We start from the raw sequence: 24,779 nt of genomic DNA on the forward strand, positions 1-24,779 counted from the left end.
TGGGGTGGACGGAAGAGACGGAGGGCACATAGGTCTTGTTCTCCCAGGTGTTGTTTAACCACCACTGGGGCCCAGGCCACACCCAGGCTCAAGGAAACTGCCGGGGCCAGGCTATGGCCCTGTCATTCACAGGCAGAACAAGGCACCACCACCTCTTCCCACCCACCTAGGGTAGGGGTGCCCTAAGCGACAGGCCTGGCAGACAGGACTGCCGGGAAGAACATAGAAGACGCCCAACCCAGGAAAGTCCTTGGCCTCCCGCATGACCTTCCTTGTCCAGGACAAGGACTGCCTGGGCGTATGGTGCACTTTGTGTACCTGACTTCACATTTTATAATGATGTGACCCAGACAACTTAATTTCTCCGCCTCAGGCTGTGGTCCCGTAAAATGGAATCCTACCCCCGCCACCGGGAGGCTTACATCAGAGAGCATACGGGGAGCACCTTATGCCCTGCTCAGCTACCAGCAGCTGCCAATGAATGGAGTTTTCTTTCCTGGCAGAGCAACCAGGTCCGAACTGCGCCACTCCGTCGCCCTATAGGGACCACCAAGCCCCAGGACCCTGAAACCCTGGGCAAAAAGAGTTGCTTTGGCTAAGCTGTGCCCCACCACTCCCAGCTTCCCGCAGTCGATGGCTCAAAAACCCGAGCCCAAAGAAGAAAGTAAGCAAACACACGAGCACTTTGGTTTGGAAATGGAGCACACAGAAGGAAAACATTAGGAGCAGAACAGCTAGAAATGTCATCTAGTCCAGCAGCCCCATGGCGGCTCCGGAATCAAAACAGCCTGCACACAGGCCGCATTCAGCGCTCATCTCTGGTTTCTCCCCACGGTCAGGCTTGCCCTGGGCCCTGTGACGTTGTCTCTCTTGGCGCTGCCTCTCCAGGGGGCTGCCCCATTCTGCCTGCAACCTGAGGGCTGAGATCTGCAGACAAGGATGGTACTTTTCCACCCTCCCCTTTCACACACAGCCTCATGGCCCACCTGGTTCCCAGCACAGCCAACTGCAGAGAGAATTCCACAGTCCTAAGCAGGAGGAGCCTTCTGCCCGGAAGGAAAAGGACTGGCAAGGTCCCTGGTGTCCAGGTTTATTTTACAATCTCTTCCAGAGGGGACTTGGGGGTTGGAGGAGCTGGGGAGGCAGGAGGGGAGGCTCCCTGGGGAACACCTGGAGTAGGCCAGTCCTCTGAGGCCCAGCCCTTCCTGGGCCTTACAGCAGCACGGTCACACACACAGCCCAGGGCTTGGCAGCCTTGGGGAAGGGGAGGCCTTCGAGCAAGACCTCTTGCCAGGCCTTGGGCACTAAGGGGTTACTGTGTCCCTCTCCCACCTCACTCCCAAACCCAGCTGGAAGCAGGAAGGCAAAGGGGGCAGTGGGCAAGCTGGAGTGAAAGGGGACAAATCCGCTCCAGGCAGAGGAGGCCTTTGGTCTCTGTTAGGTTAGGAAGCTGGTCCTTGGTAGAGGAACCCCATGGGGGTAAAGCAGGGAGCCGGTCCCTGTTAGAGGAAACGCCATAGCCAGGCGAGGTGGGGGTGGGGGGGGGCTCCAGGGTCTGGTCTCAATAAGGCCTGGAAACAGTCTCCACTTCAAAGCAGACCTCTATATTTGGGGAGTGGGGTAGGGGAGGAAATAAAAAGGCTGCTGGAGGAATGCTTGTGAGCTGTGGGTGGGAAGCAGTCCAGGGGGCTTTGAGGGGGGCTCCGAAGAACGGCTGCTGGGGTTGTCTGCAGATGCCAGCAGCTCAGGTCTTGGGGAAGGAGGATGGGGGGGATCCTCTCCCCATAAGTGCTACTGCTCCCCACCCCATCCTGGCTGGGCTCTGAGTTGCCACGGAGACCACTCACACCGGAGCTACGTAATTTCCAGGGAATGTCCCAAATTTCTGGGTCCTTCGGGAGACACCTGAAAGAAAAAAAGAGAAAAGGCATATAAAAGGCATTCCCCAGACTTCTTGAGTAGGAATGTGGGGGTGAGGGACCTTCCCCCTACTGGCAGTGCCCAGAACTGCAGGTGGAGTCCCTGTCCCAGGGACGGAGGATTTGTTTTACTCACTTCTGCCCCCTAGTGGGAAGAGGGGCAAAGCTACACTTCCTAATTCAAGGACTTGGGAATTTGGGTCCCCTATAACTTGGCACACAGCACTGAATTACCCCACCTTCCTCAGGAAAGCAAGGAAGCCGGAGGTTGAATCCAGAACTTAAATGTGGAGGAAACTCACTGGTCTCACCTTCAATTTAGACATGGGACAGGCAGGCAAGGCCTAAAGAGAAGGCCAAGTGAATTCCCCAAAAGTACTCTGTTGCTTAGGGATAGAGGCGGGAGTAAAATCCTGTCCTCTGGTCTGCTACAACCCCAAAGAAACCCATGCTCTGGAGTGGAGAAGAGAGAATGCTAGAAGATACAGGAATGTAAAATGAAATTAAAGTCCTGAACCTTCCCTTCCTGGCAGGCTGGCATCCTGACTTCCTGATGAGCAGCCCATGCTCACCCTGCCCCCAGGCCTTGCCGATACTGTCCCACTGCCTGGGTTGCCTCACCTGCCCCTTAAGGGCTAGCTCCCCCACTTCCTCCAGGAAGCCTTCCCTGCCTGCACTATCTGAAGTGATAACCACTAGCCACATGTAGCTACTTAGCACTTGAAATGTGCTGGTGTGGTGACGCCTGGGTGGCCCAGTTGGTTAAGCATCTGCCTCAGGCTCCCTGCTCAGTCGGGAGTCTGCTTCTCCCTCTCCCTCTGCCTGCCCCTCCCCCTGCTTGTACTCTCTCTGTCAAATGAATAAATAAAATCTTTAAAAAAAAGAAATGTGGGGGCACCTGGGTGGCTCAGTTGGTTAAGCGTCTGCCTTGGCTCAGGTCATGATCCCAGGGTCCTAGGACCAAGCCCCACATAGGACTTCCTGCTCAGCAGGGAGTCTGCTTCTCCCTCTCCCTCTGCAGCTCCCCCTGCTTGTGCTGTCTCTCTGTCAAATAAGTAAATAAAATCTTTAAAAAATAATAAAAAATAAAGAAATGTGCTAGTGTGACTAAGACATTGAACTTTCTAAACCTTTCCTCTAAAAGCACTTGTGGTTTTAATACCACAAAAGTGGTGCTTTTTCTTCTTGTCTATATTTGCAAAACTTTGTGAGTGGTAAAAAAAAAAAAATTCAAATGCAGAGGTGTACAGAGTAAAATGAGAATGTGCCCCCAAGCCCACCCCTCCAAGGCAAGAACCGTTAACAAGTTAGCACTCCATAATCACTGGTGTGTCTAAAACTTGGTCAGCAATGACGTGCTAGGATTCAGATGAGAAAGGATGGGTTGCCAGGTCAAGAGACTGCCATTAGGGCCCCCTCTGCCCAAGCAGCCTTGCCACCCTTTAAGCTCTGCAGTGGGAAGGGCTTCTGGCTGCTCATTACTCTTTGAGGATGGCCCCTTCCCCTGGAGCGGAGGCCTATATGGCCCTGCCCACTCAGAGGAAAAAGGCCATGTGAAGCCTGCTGGGTTGGTCACCTTGAACCAGGCCAAGGCCAACTTGAGGCTTCCTGCTTTAGTCCTTTGCCTGAGCTGCCCTAGGGCCAGCCCTGTGGACTGGGGAGCCAGCGGCTAACTGGGGGTGGGGGTGGGTGATGCATGGGTGTGAGTGAGACTTGGTCCTTTCCATCAGGAACTTAGTGTCTCAGGAGACAGGCCCCTCCCCCCAAAACTGCTCCAGAGACAAGTGTGTGGTGGGAAGGAGCAGGGGTGTGAGGGTCAGGAAACCTGCTGCCCCGAGTCTATACCGACCTCATCAATGACCCTGGCCTCGTCTATCAGACATGAATCTTGGCTGAACCAGCATTGGCAGGCCGTGGCAGCCCACCCAAACCTCCCCGGCAACCCCCAAGATGTCCCCTTCTGACTTGGCCCCCAGCACCCTAAGATACTCCCTCTGGTCTGCCCCCAGCTATCCCGCTGGGGTACTCACAGATAGCCCCCTTCTGGTCTGCCCCGCAGCCCACCCACAGCCCCCTTCCGGTCTGCCCCGCAGCCCACCCACAGGCCCCTTCCAGCCCACCCCGCAGCCCACCCACCAGGCCCCTCTGGCCGACCCCGCAGCCCACCCACCAGGCCCACATACCCACGAACCAGCCGTCATCACACTGCTGCATGACATCCACCCGGTCTCCCTCCCGCAGCTCCAGCTCATCCTCGTTTTGGGGCCTGTACTGGTACATGGCCCGATACCTGTGGGAGACAGCATCATGGCAACCACTGGAGCCTGGCCCCTGCCTCCGGTCAGGCCCAGAGAGTCTAACCCAAGTGTTGCTACATCCCCTCAATTTTCCAGATGACCCCATTATCCCCTGGCCCAGCTCCAAGAAAGGTGACTCCGTCTGGCTTCAATGCATTCTTTCCCCGGCCTGCTCCCTGTGCTCCGAGCCCTACCCACCCCAACACCTCCTCCTCGGAGCTCCCACTGCCTTCAAGTCTGTTCTACCAGTTCGCACACTTCACACATACACTCACTGACCTCAGGGCTGGAAACCCAGAGAGGAGGCTGAGGCCAAGGGACAGAGAGTGGGAGGCTTGCTTTAAGGCTATAGGGCTGGCTGGGACAGGTCAGGCCCATCACAGACAAGTGGCCCCCTACCAAATCATCCCTAAGTGCCAGAGGTAGGAGTTTTCCAAATCCATCTTAGGGGGGAAGGGGCAGGCTACGGGGGCGTCAGTGTGCTCAGTATTGCCTGCCAAGCAACATGCCACCCCTGACCAAGCATCCCCAGATGGTACTCACGGAGTCCAGTGTATCTGAGTGGTGCTGGGGGGCATCCCCAGGTCCAGGGGACGGCTGGAGCCTCCAGGATGGGACAGAGCTGACCCAGGGGTGCTCTGGGGGTCCACAGGAGGAAAGGCAGGCACACAAAAGCATGAGGGAGGGAGGAGAGTGCCACGGCCCCCCCCCCCCACCTTCCCTGGAGCAGCATTTCTCATCCTGTCCCCATCTTATCCTCTCAAACCCCGTGACACAAAGAGGTCTGTTTGATCATTTCACTTCACAGGTGCTCGGAAGCTGAGGCCCAGGGAGGGTAGGAGGCTGATTCTAACGGCCAGCACATGGGAGGGGATGGGAGGCGTCCGTGCACTAGCTGTGCCGGCTCACATTGGTTTGCTGAGAGAATGGAAGAGCACAAGAGAGAAGGCCCTTGTTTACGGCCTACCTCAGTATGAGGACCAATGAAGTCTTTTACCCATCAGCTACTACAAACTTTTAGTTCAAACTACCCCATTCCACAGCTGAGAAAACCCAATCCAGAGAGGGTAAGTCATCTGCCCAAGGTCACACAGCAGGTGAATGGCAGACTTCTGACTCCCTCATGACTGTGTCCCAGAAATTGATATAGGCAGATCACGAGAGTGGAGTCTATAGGGTCAGGAGGCCTGCGCTGTCTTTGGGGTCACACCTAGAGCTGGCTGGCTGCCCCATGCCTCTCCCAGCTGTAACTGCAGCTCAAGGGCCAAAACCAACTTCATGGGTGTGAGGGCCACAAGGCTAGGGTGGCTCTGCCCTGCTCTCCCACTGCTCTGTCCTGGGGCACACCAGGAAGGATTCCAAAGTGCAAATCCACCAAAGGAACGTAGGAAATAGTGTGAGGAGCAGGGATCAGCTCTCCAGTCTGAGGCAGGTCACCTTACCTGGGTCTGGGTTCTGGGCTCCTGGGTGGGGAAGGAGAAGCCGGTGCGGCGGGGGGAGGTCCGGTTCCCCCAGTCGGTGGGATCCACTGGGCTGTGCGGCGTTAACGGGGAGCTGGAGTGATGAGCCAGCCGGGCAGTGGTCAGGCGGGGAGACGCAGGGAGCTGGGGACCGTCGTCACAGATACGGAGCCGGGGCTCGCGGTACACCTGCACATAGCTGGCGGGGAAGATGCCCTGGCGCCCCGTGCCTGAGATGCGCCCCTCGTACCAGTTCTCATTCACCTTGCGGATCAGGCAGATGCGCTCCCCCTGGGGGTGCAGAAGGCCATGAGCATCTGCAAGGCCCTCGGGAGGCCCGGGGGGCTGTCTCATGTAGACCTGGCGCCTTGCGCAAGCGAGCCAGCTCTGAGCAGGTGAGCAGGAAGTCACAGTCACATCACAAGGCAATGGTAGAGTCAGGAGCCGAGGCCAGGCTGCCTGAGGGAGCCCAGAAGTTGGGGCTCTTCCCACAACGTGCCTCACTGGGTGTGGATCAAGGCCGGCCTCTTTGAGAAGCCTACCCGACACCTACTCCTTGGACTTCACATTATCCTCTCCCCAGAGTTCTGGTCCCTAGAGTTCTGGTGGCTATTAACAAATTGCGCTCTGCCAGTTCCAAGTTGTTCAGCCCTGGACCAGTTACTTTGCCTCTCTGAGCCTAGTTTCTTCAGGTGTTTAGTGGGGATAACAATCCTGTTGCTGTGAGGAGCAAAGGAGATCAGTGGCAGACTGGTAGGAAGCACTGGACAGGCATGAGCCACCACTGCCACGATACGGTCCTGTCCCTGCCTCCTCGCTGGGTGATCCATCACCAGTGCATCAAAACACGAACTCTCCGAGGGCGGCCAATGTGTCCTCCAGCCAACATGCTTGCTGACATGAGGTGAGGCGGCCCTGGGGAGGGTGGTCTCCAGCCCTCTCCTGCCCCCCACCTCTTTCCACCCAGCCTTTCCCTCTCTCTCCTTGGGGCCAGCTCTTCCGGAGGACATTCACAAGGGGCATGCATGGCCTCTGTCCCAAAAAACAACGAAAGGGAGATCAGTTCCCTGCTTTCTAGGACATTTCTCAAACTTACCTTGACCATGGTCTATAGCAAAAAATATGTCCTAATAACAAGCCTGTACACGCACATGTCCATGGGTATATATGTAACTGCTTAAAAGTTTGACCAAATACCCTTTCTATATGCAAGACATTCTAACATTTCCATTCTGCTCTTCTAAAAATGCTGACTGTGATCCTCACAGCCTACCAACCTGCAACTGAAAAAAACAAATGCAACTACTCTAGTTTCAAACTTTTTAAAAAATGGGCTAAATGAAGGGAAACATATCCAAAGAGATGAGGAAAAATTTCAAATACTGGGTGAAGATGGGTACACTTGACGCTACACATATTTACCTATGTCTTCACACGCCCCGCGCCCCCCCCCCCCTTCCTGCAGGGCCGAACCTTGCGGAAGGACAGCTCCACCTCCAGATCTCCCTTGAAATTGTACTGGGCCACAGCTTCTCCATACTCCAGCACCTGGTAGGTTGGGGGCTTGATGGGCTTCGGGATCTCATCTGCAGGTAGCACCTATAGGAAGAAAGGTCATGAGAAAGACTCAGCCCAGGCATCAACCGGGCACAGACCTGGGGCTCCTGGGAGGGTAACAAAGAGACGATGGTATGGGCGTGATCTGCCCCCAAAGCCAGTGAGGATGTGGACACCAGACACAAGCTTGGAGGGTGGCTGGGGTGAGCAGAGCCAAGGGGTGGTTAGTCGCAGAAGGCTACCGGAGGAAGAATTTCCCCTAGACGTGTGGAGTAGGCAATGTCAGAGCCAAGATGGAAGCCAGTCCTAAGAGACAGCTTAAATTGGAGCCCAGAAGTAAATGAGGAATTCCAAAAAGCAGCACACACCTGGTAATCTGATCTGAAAGTGGGGATCTAACATTTTACCACTGCTAAGAACCAAGTATCCCTCTTTCCCCTCCCTTCTACCCCACCCAGTGCCCAGAATCCCCATATTCTCTTTGCTTCATCCTACTCATAAAAAAATCAAGAAGCTAGTAAACTAGTTCATACTAAGATGTAAATTACTGATACGATGGAATACTGGCTATACTTTGTGGAATTTCAGAATCAGAGTGACTGTTCTGAAGGTAGGGGAGGCCTACTGATGCTTGTCAAATTGAGAGCCCGAATTAAACAACAACCCAATCCATGGGTCAAAGAGGAAGTCACAAAGGAAATAAGAAAATAGAGTTGAATGAAAAAAAAATCCAAATCTATGGGGTGTAGGTAAAGCAGTGCTTAGAGGGAAATTTATATCATTAAATGCTGATACCATATTTTTAAGTTAACTCTACCCCCATTGCGAGGCTCGAACTCACAACCCCAAGATCAGGAGTAGCAAGCTCTACCGACTGAGCCAGCCAGACACTTCTGGGTCTTGTACTTAACCACTTGTCTCCAAACCTTAGCAAACACATTTGTAAAATGGGGATGACTGGTCCCTTCTCAGGTTAATGAGAGGAACAAGGGAGGTAATACACACAAAGGAAGTGATGAATGTATGTGTGATTTGTAAGCTGTCACACACTTCCTGCTCTTGGCAGTTGCCCCCAGGATCCTTCCCAAAGACAGCGTGAGAGAGACGGATGCTGAATGGTGACAGTCTGGGCTGGTGGCCTCTGGTGCAGAAGCGGGGTCATGTGGTTCTCCATGGGCTGGGCTCCACCTTTGGCGCTCATTTAAGAAACATGTCCTGAGTGCAGGCAAAGCACTGGGCCCAACCGTGCGGGGGGCCGAGGGCATGAATGAGGCTGACTTGGCCCCTGCCCCCTGGAGTTCACAGTTTTACCTACCAGGAAGCCTGTAAGATGTGGAGGAGCAATCAGCTCCACAGAGGGGCCGTGCAGGGATAAAGGGGTATGCACTCTAAGTCTCTGCAAACCCATGCACCCTCCCAGCTGGGCTCCTGCTTGCTCCTCTGCTTACCTCCACATAATTAGCAGGGAAGATGCCTAGCCGGCCATGGTGCTCCCCCTCCAGCCAGTTCTTGTCCACCTCCTTGTGGATGTAGACAATATCACCCTTCTTCAGAGTCAGCTCCCTGCAGGCCAGAGCAAGGATATCCAGCAAGGTGAGGTCCTCCCAATCCTCCTTCCCTTCAGACCCTGTCTAGTGCACCCAGAGTCTCCTCCACCCTCTGCGGGAGGCTGTAGCAGCCCTGTCCTCCCTCTCCTCCCATAGGGTGCACAGACATTTGGGGGTGGGGGTTGGAGAGAAGGGCACTTACTTGGGGGACTGCGCCTGGAAGTCAAACTTGAGTCTGGCAGCCTTCCTCTGGGCAGGGGGAGAGGACAGAGGGAGTCACCTTAGTCAAACAGGTGGCAGGTCTAGAACAGCCATCACGAGAACCACCCCAGATCCCCATGCACCCTACCCTAGTGCTCCCACCCCTCCTTACCTTCTTCTCTTCCTTCCTGGCTGGGCTGCCCCCTCGTTCAGAGGCATTAGGGTCTGTGAAAAAGCGCTACCTCAGCTTGGGAAGGCCATGTCTGGGGCGGGGTGTTCGGATGGGGTTCTGCTCCCCCCCACCCCAGCACAGGGCCAGTGTTAAGAGGGGGCTCTGTGACCGTCCTCCTCCCACCCCAGCCCCACCCCAGCCGCACGGGGCACCAGCATATTCGGTTGCACGGTGGCGGGCCTCTGGATAAGAAAAAGAGCAGGATCTGGTCCTTACCTGGAGCCGAGGAAGGGTAGACAAAGTCCCTACGACCTAGGAAGGGGCTTGCTCCATCCGCCATTCTGTGGGGGCTCAGGGGCCGGGAGGAACCCCGGTAAAGTGCATTCGGGGAACTGGAGCTCCAGGCGGGGGCCGGACTGCGCGGGGACACAGTGTGTGAGCCACCTGTCTGAGGCCTCACACCCTACGCCACTCACCCCTGCCGCCCGAAAGTCTCCCCGTCTCCCGCCGCCTCCTCCCAAGGCGTCTCCCACGTCCCGGGCTCTCAACAGGATGTCCTACTTCCCCAGCAGTCGCCGCCGGGAAAGGGTGCGGCCTGGGGCCGCGGGAGGCAGGAGGGCGCGTGGGAAGCGCGAGGCCGCCGGCCGGGGCCACCCAATCCTCGGGCGGGGACAGTTGCCCTCCGCGGCCACTCGCCGGCCTCCAGGCCCCTCCTCCCGCGCCCTCCGCGGGGCTCGCCCCCTCCCTGCGAGGCCGCCGCCGCCCCGCGCCACGTCCCCCGCGCCCGGCCCGGCCACTCACCGCGCGGGGGGCCGCGGCTCCCGGGACCGTCGGGGCACTTGGGAGCTCTGTGAGGGGAGACGGGGCGCGGTCAGGGACGCGGGGTCCCCGTGGCAGCCGGCGCCGCCGCCTCCGGAAAAGTTTGCGGCTTGGAAGGGCAGGCGGGGTGGGGAGGGGTAGGAGGGACGCGGGGTCCTAGAGTCGCCCGCACAGGCGGGCGGGCCGGGAGCCCAGGAGGAGCCGAGGAGCGGGGGGGGGGGGGACTGTGGGGTGGCGGAAGAGGGGAGGCCGGCCCAGGAAACCGGGGCCGGGTAAGGGTTGGGGTCCCTGCGGACTGAGGTCGGGGGTGGGGGGGGCGGGGCGAGGTGGGGGCGGGGAGCCCTTGGCACCCGGACGTCAGGCTGACGTGGAATCGGCCTGGAAGGGTTCTTAGGGGTCATTTGGAAAAGTCAACGCCCTGCATTTTGTAAAGGAAGACAGCAGTCAGGGATGAAGTCCGTCCAAGGTCGTGCCGAGTGCGGCTGGAGGCGACACCTCTGCTCTGCCTGCCCCTCCCACCCACGCTCCGCTGCTGTGCGGGGGGACTCCGGGTCCCAGAGTCACCCAGGAGGGGACTGGGAGGCCGGTACCTTGTGGGACGGCTGCCGGGTCTCAATTGCCCGAAGGTCCTTGTCCAGCTCTGCACTCAGCTTGGCCAGCTCTCTCTCCAGCAAGACCTGGGGGAGGATTATGGGGAGAGACTTGGGCAGTGGGGGGGGGGGCGGTGGAGGGCACAGTGGGGGAGCACTGATCGAAGGTCAGATGTGAGAAACTTAGTGGGCATCAGGACAAAGCAAAGCACACTGTGCTTGGGTAAAGGGCAGGCTCAGGGCACAGGGCCAGGACAGGCTCCCTGCCTGTGGGCCTGCCCAGAGCTGTGTCTCAGGGTGTCAGGACCGCCCTTCCACAGCTTCTCACTGGCCCTCTCATCGGTCCAGCTCACCCATCCCTATTCCCATGATAGTACCTTAGTACTTCCTGATAGTGCCTTTTGTCCTGTTACTTTGCTGTTGGAGAGCCCATAAAGCTCCCCACTTCCTCTCTCATCAAGTCTTCTATGGCTTTCCACAGCCTGTACCCCACCTGCTTTCCCTTCCACTGTCCCTCCAGCCTTTGTCTCTGCACTCCTCCACACTGAGCACGTGCTCTCTCTCTCTCTGCCTGGCCAAGCCCTCCCAGCTCCACCTCCAAGAATACAAGTCCACACTGACCACTCCCTTCTCTGCTCCCACTTTGGTCAATAGACATGTATTCAACACATATTTGAGTGCGTATTGTATGCCAGGCACTGTCCCAGGTGCTGGGGATACAGAGGTAAACTGTATGGGACTGGAGAGAGTCAGAGCTTTGGGTCTCTGGCCTCCGCCCATGGTCACTGGGGCCAACAACCACCCAGAAGTCTCCCTCATTTGTCCCCGAGCATAGCTATCTCCCTCCCCCTCCAACATATCCTGCAGCACTCACCTCAATGGGCTGGGAGGGCTTCTCAACAGGGTCATCCACTAGCAGTTTCTTGGGCTAAGGGTGGGAAGGGTGAGTCAGAGGGGGAGGATTCCAAAATGCACTAACCAAGGAGTATGTGCACTCTCAGAGGGCTAGCAGGACACTCACCTTCTGTCCAGTCTCTAGTTCTTGCAGGAACTGGTTCCAAGAATCTTCCGTCCAGACATTGTCTGCTTTCTCTTGGCGTCTGGGCACCTGCATGGAAGTAGGTGGGCATCAGCTTGAGCAGAGGGGTACCAGGACACTCTTCAGGCTCCAAAAGCAGGCTTGTAGGCCACTGCCTCACCCCTCTGCCTGCCAGTGCCTTCCTAAGGATTCTGGGCTCTCCTGGCTGCACAGGACAGGCTCCAAACCGAAAGGGCATTATCCTACTCTTCAGCAGAGGGGCCTGGCCAAAGAGCACAGTGCCAGGGGCAGTGAGGGGAGGATGCTGGGAAGGGTACCTGATTTGGGGTCTGGTGTAGGGAGGATGCTCCAGGATTACAGTTGAAGGTGCTTCTAGGAAACTCTTCAGAGGGGTCCCAGCGTCTTCTAAAGAAAGGGGAGGACATCTCTTCAGTTTCCTTTTAGGGAGACTAAGGCATAAGTGAGAACACAGCCCTGCACATGCTACCACGACCCCCTGCCCCCTGCTACTGGCTCCAGCCTGTGAAAACAGTGTTGCACAGTGGAGAGTTATGTGCTCGGAGTTCAAGTGCCAGCTTCATCACTTAGCTGGGGTCTTTTGGCAAGTTACTGAGTTCTCAGAGCCTCAGATTCAATACCTATAATATGAGGAGTCCCACCTTCGTGAGGGTGCGGTGAAGCTCCGGTGAGGGAACATATGTGAGATGCCCAGGAGAAGGCCTAACACGTGCATCTGCTCCATGAGTGGCCAGTCCCTTCCTACTGGCCTTAGTGAAATACCCTACGTGCGTGTTCAGTCTGGCCCCACGGCTGTGGCTATGTATGTTTGTGCAGCTTTGAGGAAGCTGGTCTTCCAGGTTGTCTCAGTGGAGTGGTCTTGCACACATGCCCAAGGGTGTGGGTGGGTCTACATCCTAGTCCGAGGAGAATCCCGGGTAGGGCAAAGGGCCTGCAGCCCTGACTCGGGAGCCCTGGGCAAGCTATTTTTGCTCCCTGCGCCCCAGTTCCCTGGGGGTGCTGCATTCAGTGATGTCATCTGTGAAACCACTCCAGCTACCAAGGCTCCACACTCTCACGTTTGCCTTCGTTCCCCTCCAAGGCTCCTTTCTTGGCTGGCTTAAGTGTTCCAGACTGTTGAGTCTGAATGTTTCCACCACTGTACCAAGATTATCAAATGATGGAATGTCTGACCGGAGGGTCAGGATTTATTGGCTGTAACTATGACTCTATTCTCTATTTTAGAAATAAAAATATTAGCAATACCACTGACAATGAGAATAGAATACATCATTCCTAATTTAGGGAAGCTCTGGTCATAGTTGAGCCCGTATATTAATAATGTTCGTGGAGGGGCACCTGGGTGGCTCAGTTGGTTAAATGTCTGCCTTCGGCTCAGGTCATGATCCTGGAGTCCCAGGATGGAGCCCCATGTCAGGCTCCCTGCCCAGCGGAGAGTCTGCTTCTCCTTCTGCCTCTGCTCCTCTCCCACTGCTCCTCTCCCCACTCATGCTCGTACTCCCTCTCTGTGTCTCTCTCTCAAAAAAATAAATAAAATCTTTAAAAAATAATAACACGTAGAGACTTGCTATGTGCCCAAACCCTCACAACCACGGTGTGGTCCCCGCTCAGCAGAGAGCTGAGACTGGTTAAGTTGCCCAAGGTCGCATGGAAGTGCACCAGCTTAAATCCGAACTCTGCGTTCAACTCTTGAGCTCTTAGCCTCTATCTTATTAATGATGCCAAGAGCCACAGGCCAGGTATGGCCACGTTCTTGAGGTTAATACCTTCCTGTAAAGGAATAAGAAACTCATTGATTTCACTTTGAGGCAAAGCTGCTGATTCTCAAGTTCTGGTTGAGCCCCCTCAGGGCCCCGGCAGCCTGGGCTGGGCTTGTGTGGTTTGTGCAGAGCAAAGGGATCCATCCTTCACTTAGGTGGAAGTGTGAGGAAAGTCGGATCCTCTTGGGAGGAAAGTTAGGATCCTCTGCACCCCTTGTTTTCTCTCAGGCTTTGGAGTGAATGGCCACAGGTCCACACCTAGCCACGGGCCACCCCACTCTTCACCCCATTATGACCTGTGGATCTTTGGCGTGATGAGTTCCTGCGCCAACCACAAAAGCAACGCAAGCATTCCTGACCAGGAATGGGTGCAAAGTCCACCCCTGCCCACCACTCCCCTTTGGCCCTGGCAGGGAGAGAGAGAGTATCTGGAATGGTGGGGACCCTAAGAAGGAGCAGAGCTGCGAGATGGGGTGGGGGGAGAGGCTGTACTGGCTGTGGCCACCAGGGGGCGCCAGTCCCCGCCACGAAGCCAGTTTCCCTCTGCAGCCCTTGGGCCCCTTTCTCAGGAGGACTCACCCACTCAGAGAAGAGGCCTGGCCTGGCCTGGCAACCGGTCTTTGCTGGGGCCCTGGATGCCTGGAGTCTGTAGAGGCGGCACAGGAGGAAGACACTGAAGGTGGGAGAAGACAGGCCAGGGGAGGTGAGAGCCCAGCTTGAGGGTACTGGGTGAGCACTGAAGATTCTGGCACCCACTCCCACACATGCTCTTGCGTGGCTGTGGGAACAGGGTTGGGGGTGCCCTGGACCACGCTATGGGGGCTTTGCACCAAAAGCTTTACACTCCTCACTAAACCTTCACAACTCTGGGGTAGGTAGTGTCCCCATTTTACAGACGAGGATAGAGAAGCCCAGAGAAATCACAGCCAGGGCAAGGACACCCGCTGGACAGTGAAGCCGAGGCTCTTCACTGCCACCTCCCAGGGAATTTGGAGCTCACCGGAAATGGGCTACACAAACTTCTCAGGTTGAACTAAGCCAACTGGGGAGCCTCAAAGCCAGGCCTGGCTTACAAGATGGGCAAATGCAGGCACTGAGCTGGGGCGGGCCACCCGCCCCCCTCACCTTTGGGTGATTCCTCAAAGGTCCAGTCCAGCTGCAGGTCTGCGGGAGCAGAAAGGACCAGATCAGGGGTGGGGCAGCAAGCGAGGATGGCGAGCCCCGGGAGGCTGCCTCAGCGGCTCCCAGCCGTCCTCCTGCCTAGGGCAGGGGACAAGGGGCTGAGTCAGGGCCTGAAGAATGTCCCGAGGGAGGGAAGGAATTAGGAGGGCAGTTCTCTGGAGGGTTTGAAATGCCTCTGGCAGACTTAGGGTCTGAGTGAGCCAACCCAGGCAGTGGACTTGCCCAAACCCTCCTGCTCCTCCCTCCCTGCGTTCCCACACACACCCTTCCCCTGACCTTTGTAAACCGGCCCTCACCAAGTCAGGTTAGGGAAATTCCACTTCTCCTTCTCCCTCTTTCCCTTTCTGCACCCTCTTCTCAATGCTGGTCCTTCCCCCTCTGCCCAGATCCACTCCTCATGGCGCTCATGACTTTCCGGGGCCTCCTAGGAAAAGCTACTGACCCGCCAACCCACTTGATCCCCTTGGCATGCACACGTGCCACAACAGCACCTGTCTTAAATCCAGACCAAAATGCCTCTCTCCAGATCCCATACCGTCCTCCAGCTCCGGCATTGTTTTGTTTTCCTTTGCGGCAAAGAGTTGGCCATAACAGATTCACTGTCTCCAATTCCCCTTTCCCGTAAGTAAATTTTCAGCCTCACCACGACTGCCCCAATCACGCTTAAGAAAGACGCCAGTGACCTCCATGTTACCAAATCAAAATACTTGACCCATCAGCAACATCTGTCACAGTGGCTCATTCCTCCTTGAAATTCCTTTTTCATGTCGCTTCAGGAAGACAACTCTGGTTCTCCTCTCTGCTGTACCTTCTTAGTCTGTTTGGCTGACTTCTGCTCATCTCTCAAACCTCTACACATCCAAGTGCCTCAGGGCTTAGTGCTTGGGCCTCTGTCTATCTACCCAGGTGATCCTGTCTAGTCTTCTGGCTTAAAAAAACCCATCTATTGCAGGGATTCACATTAGAATTAGTTGGGGAGCTTTCAATCAAAATCTTTTTGAGTGAATCCCAGGTATTTCCATCTGCAGCTTAAGCCTCACCCCTGAACTACAGACTTGCATATTAACTGCCTACTTGACATCTCCAACCAGATGGACCTCATCGAAAACTGAATGCCTCTTAGACCGTAACTCCCTCAGTCCTCCCTGATTTTGGAAGCAACATCCTTTGACTTGCTCAGGTTTCAAGTCATCCTTGACTTCTTTTATTCATGCCACATCCACTCTATCAGCCAATTCTCATGACTGTCTCCAGAATCCCACCAGGCCCACTACTACTGCTCTGGTCTGAGACACTGTCGGCCTCTAGCCTGGATGAAAGCCAGGCCCTCTAAGTGGTCTGCTGTGTCCTTCACTGCCTCATCTCCCACCCAAGCTGGCAGCCAGAGTGAGCCTTCAGAGCATGTCACTCTTCCGTGCTCAGAACCTCCCCTTGGCTCCTCAGCTCTTGCACAGTAAAAGCCAAAGCCCTGATCAGGGCCCCAAAGGCCCTCCGTGACCAGATCCTGTCACTCTGACTCCGTCTCCCACCAATGCCCCTATCACTCCAGTCCAGCCTCTCCTTGCTGCTCCAGAACCGGCCAGGTCTGCTTCTGCCCCTGGGTCTCTGCTGCTCCCCCTGCTGCCAGGCTCCTCCCCTGGCTCTGTAGGGCTGGCTCCTTCCCTCCCTCAGCTCTCCGCTCAAATGCCACCTATCAGGGCCTTCCCTCACCAGTCTGCACTGGGCACTGACCTTTCCTTTTTCTCCCTTGCCCTTACGACCATCTGCCATATTAAATATGTATCTGTTTATTCTCCTTCTGTCTTAAGCTTCACTGGGGAAGTGACATTCTTTTTTATTCCGTTTCATCTTCAGCACCTAGAATAGTGCTCAGCACACAGTAAGTGCTCAATAGATGGTCAGGGGACTGATTGAACAAATGAGTGACTGCATGGCTTCCCAGTACTGTCAGAGGAGACGAGGGACAGTGTCTCGTCATTGTCCTCCCAAGGACAGAAAAGAGTTTGGAGACTCCTCCCCTTTGGCCTGTTTTAGGGAGGACCCACCACAGAGCCTGGGGTGGGTGGAGAAGACCTCCCAGAGTGGCTAAGTTCCCTTTTCTGCCCCTCCGTACCCCAGCCCCAGGGGCTGGAGCCCACTCAGCAGATAGAGGGCCCTAGAAGGGTGTCTCACCTGGCATTTTCCGGTGAATTTGCTGGAACATTCTCCGGTACCAGTCCCTGGGGCTATCAACACTCTGGGATCAGAAAAGACAAAGTCAGGCCACCTTCTTAATAGGAAGCCACAGAAGTTTTTCCTTGCTGAGTCCTTTCTCTGACCACCCTTGAAGTGGGCGGGCTGTTGTGATAGGTCTAATAAAGTAACTTCATATGGCACATTACATATGAATAAGGTGTAGAGAAGGATCTCCCTCAGTGATGATCTATCCCGAGGCTGTAAGATTTGAGGTGATTTCTGTTTTTTCTCTTTGCTTTCCTATATCTCTGATGTTTCTACAACAAACATGTATTTCTATGTAATGACAAATAAATGCAATAATATAGGGGTAGAATGGCATTTCACAGCTGAGACTGAAAACAGCCCTGGGAGGTAGGTTACCTACTTCACTTTCAGATGCAGAACTGAAGGCAGGCGGCTGGAAGAAGGGCAGGGCCCTCAGAGCCTGGGCTCTGGATCCTTCCAAGCCTGCCACAGTGTGAGGGCATCTCACTCAGGACTCTGCCGGCTCATTCAGCCCAGTCATTCACTTAGTGGCTGTGCCAGGCCCTGGGGCTATGAACAGAGGGGGTCCCTTCCCCGGGGCAGCCCTTACAGCAGGGGCTCTGCACCTCTGAGAACCTGGGGGAGCATTCTAGATCTCCCTTTCCCCCAACAGACCACTTGTGCAACTCAGACCACAAGAGCGCCTGTAATTTATGTGGTTCCACCCATCATGGTGGAACCGCTGCTTTAGTCTGAAATGGTTTGGGTGCATTCTTCGTTGCTCCCACTTTAATTCACAGAAGTGGAGCTCAGCATGAGGTCCCTGGGCCCCATCATCAGTGGCCCCCAGCCCTGGACTCACAGATCGGGGGGCAATAGGCATGCCGCTCTCATCCACAGGCCCGATTCCCTCATATTTGACCCAGCGCTTGTCCCGACGCTTGCTGTCTTTGGTCCATGTGGCTGACCAGTTCTGGGGATGCTGGGAGGCAGGGGTCTTCTGGCTCCCCGAGGGCTGGCTGCCAGGACTGGGCCAGGTCTGATACCAAGCAGGGTCTGTAGGGAATGAGCAGCAGAGCATTAGCAATGGGCAGGGGCCCCACCTGGACTTGTTTGTCTCTTAGCTCTTCAGAACATTGATCCCGTGGGTTCAAAAGTTTCAACATCTTGTTTGTTTGACTTGATGAGACAGACTCTACAGCCTTCCCCATTCCCTGCAGGACCAGAGGCCTTTGTTTATTTTTTAGTTAAAGTAAATGAAAATGGATTTTGTTTTGAGAAATCTGTGCCCGTGTCTGCCCTATCCTTTCTGAGGGCTGTCCTAAAAGCCTTCAGAATGAGGGCTGGGAATCATTACTTGCAGAGAATGCTGGGGACAATCCTAGCTGGGAAGGCAGCAGGGTGTGGCAGAAAAGACACTGGGCTTGAAGGGGGGACAAAGAATTCAGACACCAGCTCTACCACCTACTGGCCATGTGACCTGGGGCACAGCAAGCAACCTCTTGGTGCCTCTGTTTCCACTTCTGTAAAACGAGGGTAATCATGGCAAACATCCAGAGAGATCTGGTGTGTATGACCATGCCTAGCACAGTGTCTGACACACAGTCACAAGGCTCTTGAAGAGGGATAGAAACTCATTCACCAGACATGGTGACTGTGTCCTCAACTTCCCCAGAACCTTCAGCCCCCAAGTCACCAGAGTTGCAGCATAAGAGCGTTGGGGCTGGAAGGACCAGGGTTGAATCTCAGCTCGGACTCTATGACTGAACATCTCTGAGACTCCGGTTCCTCGCTGGGAAGAGTTTGATAATTGTACCTTATCTTTCTAGGACATCAAGGGATTAAATGAGAGAAGGCTTATAGTGTGTCTTTTCAGTGTCCCACATGTTCTAAGGGCTCAACAATTATTTGTTAAATGAATAAACTACTTGACACAGGGCCTGCCTCAGTGAGATGCTCAATAAAGGATGTCTGCCTCCTCAGGAAAGGGGTCCCAGGGGTTGACCTGCACCCAGGAGGTCCTGGGATCTTCTGGACTCCATGGCCCAAGCTGGGATGACTTGTGGGAGCCCAGGGGCTGACGGGCTCTCAGAGCTGCCTCTCCAAACTTCTGCTTGGCTGGTGAGTACAGACTTGTGGGGTTTGGCCCCTGCTCTTTCTGCAGCCAACATATGCTCACATTCCTCCACCCTTCCATCCCCAGTCCAAGCTATTCCCCAACCTGCTAGAGGTCCCCGTGCCTCCCAAGGCTGTGTCCCCTGCACATTTCCTTCCCCTGGCAGGGAAGGGATGTGTCAGCCTGCTCTCTCCCTCAGCAGATTTCACACTCACAGGCCATCAGTGTTCACACAGAGAAGGGCAGCTAGATGAGCTCAGAGGCCCGGGACCTTGAGAGCCCTCCATGCCCCTCCTGCCCATCACAGGGTGGTGCCAGATGGCAGGGCTCAGGAGGCTCTAATCCCCCCACCCCCGACATGGGGCTCCTGGAGCAGGTTTTCCTGAGCAGACCTACCTGGGTGCCGGGAAGCATCTCTCCTCTGGGGGATGTACCCATTGCACACGGTCCTGGGCGCAGGGTCATGAAACTGGAAATTAAGGGTATTGGAGCCACCATTCCGGATCACAGGCACCTGTCGGGAGGGGCCAGGAGCTGCAGCTCAGGCCCGAAGGTTCCGCAGAAGGGTGGCAAGCGCAGACTCAGTTTCCCCCACGGTGAGGGCTGGAGGGCCCTCCCGACCCTTTTGCTGCTAGCCAGTGAGGCTCTCTGGAGCTGTCTTCTGCCCCTTCCCTCCATTCCTTTAATCCTCCTGCTCCCTCACCTGTCCTTGGAGGTCCCCGTCCACCCCGGGCCCACAGGAACCCTCTCCTCACTGTCTCACTCACCCGTGCCCCCCGGGAGGACGACCCTCCGTGGGCCCGGAGATTGCCGGGGAGGAGGTGGTCCAGGCTGAGCCCAGCCGCGAGGTTGCAGGGTGGGGCCTGCATGCTTGGGTCAAGGTTGGGGGGCTCCGGCTGTGCCAGCTGCTCGTCTGTGTGTCCTCTGTGCGGAAGGAAGGAGGAAGGGGAAGCCCTGCTGGGCTCGGCCGCCTGTGCCCTCTGGGCTCAACCTTGGGGGCGGGGAGGGGGCAGCGGTGTGGGAGCTCAAGGACCCAGGAAACAGGCCTCTGTGGGCCCTGGCCTGAGGGCTGCCCAGGCGGCCCCCAGAGGCACAAAGGGCTGCTTATTAGGCCTGGGCAGGAGCTCGGGGTGGGCGTGGGGGAGGGGAGGCTAGTGAGGAGGAGGAGGGCGGCTGGCGGGGAGTGGGCCTGCTGGACAAAGCCTTGGGCACACAGGCCTACTCACTGCACAGTGTGGCCTGCTCCCCCAGAGGGAAGGCAGAGGGGACTGGGGCAGCTGGCTCAGGAGGGCCTGGGCATTCAGGACTTTGTTCCAGGCGCCTCTGCCTCCTCCAGTCCCTCCGTGAGCATCTGCTTGCCAGCAGGCACAAGGCCTTACTTGGGCTGAGGGAGAGGCCCAGAACAACAGCAAGGCCCCCCGCCTACTGCCCAGCAAGGCCAAGGTTATGGGAGGGGGAGAGTGTGGGGGCATTTCCAGGCAGGAGGAACCACTCCTTCTGAGCTCAAAGGAGTATCAGCTCCCTTCTTTGGCCTTCTTCCCTGGGACTGAAGCCTCAGAGGACTCAGGGGGCCAGTGAGGGGTGGGATGGAAAGCAAAACAGTGGATAGGAGCCAAGTGGGACTTGCTCATGGAGACGTGGTGCTGAGTGTCCCCCACCCCCACACACCACTTTCTTTTATACCTCCAGGCTGGTTTTGTTTTTTAAGATTTTTTTTAAAGTAATCTCTACACCCAACATGGGGCTTAAACTCACAACCCCAAGATTAAGAGTCGCACACTCTACTGGCTGAGCCAGCCAGGTGCTCCTATCCTCCAGAGGGCGTTTTTGAACAGTGGGTCTTCCTGGCAGCACCATGCCTGACTGGCTGGCCTGGTTCTTCTCTCCCATGCAAAGGTTACTCCAGGCACCCAGGAGATGGAGGTGGTCAGGCTGTCCAACAGGGCTTTTCAACCCTGCAGGCTGTGGTGCAGAACTCAGCCTCCCCACCTGTGCAGCTGGACTGGACCAGAGCTGAGCCAACCTCCACTGCTGGGGCCGGACCCATTCTGGCGTTTGTGTTTAGAGTTAGGCTTGCGTGTGCCTGTGGGGTTTGGGGGCTCACGAGAAGGCCCAAAGGGCCTGGTGAAGTGCTGTGTTTGTGTGTGGTGGAATGGGAGTACAGTGCTGTGAATGTGACTTGTGGGAGGTACCACAGGGCTGGGAGGTATGTGAGCAGCTTGGGAGTTGTGGGTACAGAGGGATGTCAACTGAATGGTAGTGGGGGGTATGCAATGGGGGTTCATATGAGCAGCACAAGAACTGTAGAGACTAGAGGGGGTGAAGTTACAATAGGGGACTGTGATTACTTCTGTACCCAGTTCCTGCTCAGGCCACAAGGGCTGGAGGCTACAGACAAGGCTGGTGACAGGTCCCTGTCTCTGTTCTGAGTGGGGATTTCTTCTGACATTTGAAAGACCTACTGGGGACATAGCTTTTCCATGCTCATCCCTGGCTGTGGGGGGGGGGGGGCGGGGGAGTGAGGGCTGGGGCTGGAGGAGGGGCTGCTCACCAGCTGGATCCAATTAGGACTCCGACCAAAAGCAAAACATGCAGACACACCCCAGTTCCCGCTGTTTTCCCTCCCCTTGAGGGGGAAATTGAGGCAGAGGAGAGCAGGAGATCCAGAGGCCGGAGGCAGGCTGGTTCCTAGCAGCAACCCCTCCCTTCCCAGCTGACTGCGTGAAGCCAAGTTGCAAGGTCAGCATCAGCAGTCCCAACCATCAGCTGACCCCGGCCTCCTTCCCTCTCCTCCAGACACACCCTTCGCTGCTCAATGAGAACTGCCCTCTAGGAGTTTGGGGAGGACAGGATGTTCCCCCATACCATCCAATTTTCAGGGGTTACTGATCCTTGGTGGCCTAGCTTGCCCCTCCCCAACTGCTGCCTGTGGCAGGCAACCTCCAGAGACAGACAGGGGTGCGTGGGGAAGAGTGGGCTCACTTTTTCTCTCAGTGGCTGTGCCAGGAGAAACTAAAAGCCACTTCTCATAGAGAGATGGGGGCATGGAGGCATTGGTCCTGCATCTGGCCGAGGACAGAGAGGTGCCAGGAAATCTCTGGGGTCCTCCCAGAATTCTGGCAGTCCTTTGCCCAAAGGGCTGGAAGATGTGAAGTCGCTCAACTGTTTGTAGCTGGCAGACTCCTTTCCACCTCCAAGTATGGCCATGACCTTGGGGGCTTGGCCCTAGGAGCTTTTCCAGGTATTTTCCAATTACAAACCCACGTGGACAAAGACAGGTTTTCTCGAATTTCGCCTTTTCCAGATTGAGAGGGGACTTCACCTCTTTCTACCCTGGAGATGGGGACGAGGACCCCCAGGGGAGGGGCACTCTGCCTTCCCTTCGGGTTGGGCACGGGTCCCTCCTCACCCTCGGGCCCCCGCCTCCTCTCCGCCCCCTCCCCTTCCCGGCACCTACCTTCCCCAGCGAGCAGGTGGCACCGACTGAGGACGCCGGGGAGGGCAGGAGCATCTCTGCCCGGCTCCTGCCTGGTGCGGCCGCGGCGGGCCCTCGAGAAGGTAGGGCAGGGAGAAGTCCGGGCTGTGCCGCTCGCCCTCGTGACCGGGTCAGGACGGGCTCCGCGAGGCAGGGCGCCCGAGGAGGAAGAGGGAGATCGACGGGGCGGAGGGCACGCGCAGGGAGGGAGGACCGCGAGAGGCGCGCGGGCGGGCGGCGCAGTTTGTCTCCTTCCAATCTGCGCTGTGGGCCGCGCGGGTAGGGTGGAGGGGCCGACGACTCCCTCTCCAGCCTGTGGGGCGGGGGCTCGGGCCGGCCAGCTGGGGCGTGCGAGTGCCCTCCGTCGGGCCGCGCCGCGGGGACGAAGTGGCCCCCTGCCGAGGGGGCCGGGCCGGCCGCGGGCGGCGCCGGGAGGGGCCGCCGAGGGTCCCTGGGGAGCTCGCTCTGGTTTCCCAGCTGCCTTCCCCGGCCCCCACCGCAGGGCTGGCGTCCGGGCGGGGGGTGCGTGTGTTGGGGGGGGGGGTGGCGAGCGCCACTCAGAGTTTCCAGCGACATTTCCAGCGTGTGGGAAGGGAGCCCTGCATGGCGGAGCCAGGACAGAGGGCAGGAATGATTAAAGATCCCGGGTCAAGCCAGCAACTGATAACCGGACCGGCAGCCTCGCAGACGGGACCGAGATGCAGACAGGCTGGGGCCGAGATAAGGGCGCCCCAACAAGTAGAGTGGCTCAGAGGACCAAGTTAAGGTCCCGCCGCCTCCTTCCCCACTTGGGGAGATTTTGTGCTTTCGTAAGCGCGCGTCCGGGCGTGTGCAAACAAACACACGCACACAGATGCGCGTGCACCGGCAAATGGGCGGATGCTCACACACGTGCAAGCACCGATGAGGGCAGCCCGGGGAGGAAATCGGCCTTAGGGAGCGGCCCCCTGGGCGTGCCGCGCCCCTGAAGAGGATGAGGGCGGGGTCCCTTTGGCGGGGATGGGGTTACCAAGGTCTTGGTGTTCCCATACACCGTGTTTGTTTTGATCTTGCTGCTTTTCCGCTGTTCCTGCTGCTCTGACACCAGTCTCAAGAGGCTGCGCCCATTGGCTCCCAACCCCTCTGGCCATCCCATCTTTCCCTTCTCCTCCAAGCCTCTGTGTGCACAGAGCAGGTTATAGAATGTGAAGGTGCTTAACGAATGTTTACTGGTAAAGGAAAAACTGGAGTACTTCTTACCCCTTGGCTTGGTTCTGGGACCCAAGCCCCAAACCAACCAATAGCAAGTAGTTATCCGGCAATTTCACATCCATTTGGGGAGTGATCAAAGATAAATTATAAAAATATGAAAACATTTATTACATGCCTGTTGGGTGTAAGACTGGTGTCCTGAGACCACCATGCACTTTAGGGTGTTTTCTAATCACATCATTCAACTCAAAAGTGGAGAAGGAAGGGAATGGAGAAAAGATGAAAAAAATTTTTTTTAATTCCACCATTATTGATGCTATTAGCTTTATCTTTTCTCAATTCAGTTAAAAGAGCTCTCCCCGTGTGGTGAACCAGCTTGAAACAATATCACATGTGGAAGAGGAAGGAGGCATCTTTAGAAGCTTGAGAGAGACAGGCATGCTGGCTACCGTCCCCTCTCTGCAGGGCTGCCATGTGGAAACAGAATGGCTGCACTAGCAGAAATGGGACCCTTGGGTGCATACTTGGAAGCAGATCCAAGGTTTCTAAGGAAGAACTTCAAGGAGGATTACAGGGGTTCCAAGCCTACTGATCATTGGGCATCTCTCTAAAAGTAAAGACTGCATTGAGAAGGGAGCTGAATGAGGTCACCTTTAAAGCCCCTTCCAAGAATCTCTAATTCTGCAGGAAAGCTGAAGGATAGGATGGGTAGCCCCGACCCACAGAAGACAGCTGCAGAAAGGAGTGTAGGCATTCTGGGACTTCTTGAGGACAGGCAGCAGTGCACTGTCCTACCCCTAAAGCTTGGATACTTACCTACCCACCCTCAGCACCATCCTCCTCCCTCCCTCAGGGATAAAATATATGCCCATTTCCTTGTCACCAGTTTTTTTTTCCCACCTGTCAGAATCCTTGCGACTAAGAAGGGCCACATCTCTTTCATGTTCATCCTTGCTCTCCAAAGATGGTGAAGCTGAAGATCTTCCAATTCCAGGAATCTTGGCCATACCCTCTCTCACCAGCAGCGAGCGTCTCTTATTCTCTAGGGCTCTGACCTGGACTCCAAGATAAATATTTAATGTAGGGCGCCCCGCTCAGTCGTTAAGCGGCTGCCTTCGGCTCAGGTCATGATCCCAGGGTCCTGGGATCGAGTCCCACATCGGGCTCCCTGCTTGGCGGGAAGCCTGCTTCTCCCTCTCCCACTCCCCCTGCTTGTGTTCCTGTTCTCGCTATC

The 24,779-nt window shown here is 56.3% G+C and overlaps 1 protein-coding gene across 7 annotated transcripts; it reads right to left on the reverse strand.

Moving 5' to 3' along the window:
* Window positions 1–1,076: 1,076 nt before the first annotated feature.
* Window positions 1,077–24,576, reverse strand: SORBS3 (sorbin and SH3 domain containing 3). Of its 7 annotated transcripts, none has more exons than XM_064585401.1 (21): window positions 24,446–24,576; window positions 19,647–19,803; window positions 19,276–19,393; window positions 17,626–17,819; window positions 16,734–16,797; window positions 14,505–14,543; window positions 13,959–14,052; window positions 11,919–12,006; window positions 11,584–11,670; window positions 11,437–11,490; window positions 10,563–10,649; window positions 9,955–10,001; window positions 9,430–9,569; window positions 9,154–9,206; window positions 8,983–9,029; window positions 8,682–8,796; window positions 7,150–7,275; window positions 5,659–5,967; window positions 4,760–4,854; window positions 4,103–4,209; window positions 1,077–1,905 (listed from the first exon to the last, which is right to left on the reverse strand). In XM_064585401.1, the coding sequence occupies exons 1-21, from the start codon at window positions 24,550–24,552 to the stop codon at window positions 1,844–1,846; spliced, it is 2,190 nt and encodes a 729-aa protein (XP_064441471.1). In that variant the 5' UTR covers window positions 24,553–24,576; the 3' UTR covers window positions 1,077–1,843. The 7 variants fall into 7 exon arrangements, with proteins under 7 accessions (XP_064441471.1, XP_064441474.1, XP_064441472.1 ...); XM_064585404.1 differs by having other exon boundaries at window positions 19,276–19,348; window positions 24,446–24,575; XM_064585402.1 differs by having other exon boundaries at window positions 13,959–14,025; window positions 24,446–24,575.
* Between the last annotated feature and the right edge of the window lie 203 nt (window positions 24,577–24,779).

Source organism: Mirounga angustirostris, unplaced genomic scaffold (assembly GCF_029215605.1).
Source record: "Mirounga angustirostris isolate CCGP_5_RB_7025 unplaced genomic scaffold, mMirAng1.0.hap1 SCAF_2, whole genome shotgun sequence".
NCBI classification, from domain to species: Eukaryota; Metazoa; Chordata; class Mammalia; order Carnivora; family Phocidae; genus Mirounga; species Mirounga angustirostris.

Coding starts and splice junctions, on each gene's coding strand:
- SORBS3 (XM_064585401.1), bottom strand. CDS start 24,552: ATGGCCAAGATTCCTGGAATTGGAAGATCTTCAGCTTCACCATCTTTG. Junction 9,207..9,429: donor CTACCCTTCCTCGGCTCCAG/GTAAGGACCAGA, acceptor GCTTTTTCACAG/ACCCTAATGCCTCTGAACGA. Junction 1,906..4,102: donor TGATGACGGCTGGTTCGTGG/GTATGTGGGCCT, acceptor TTTTTCTTTCAG/GTGTCTCCCGAAGGACCCAG.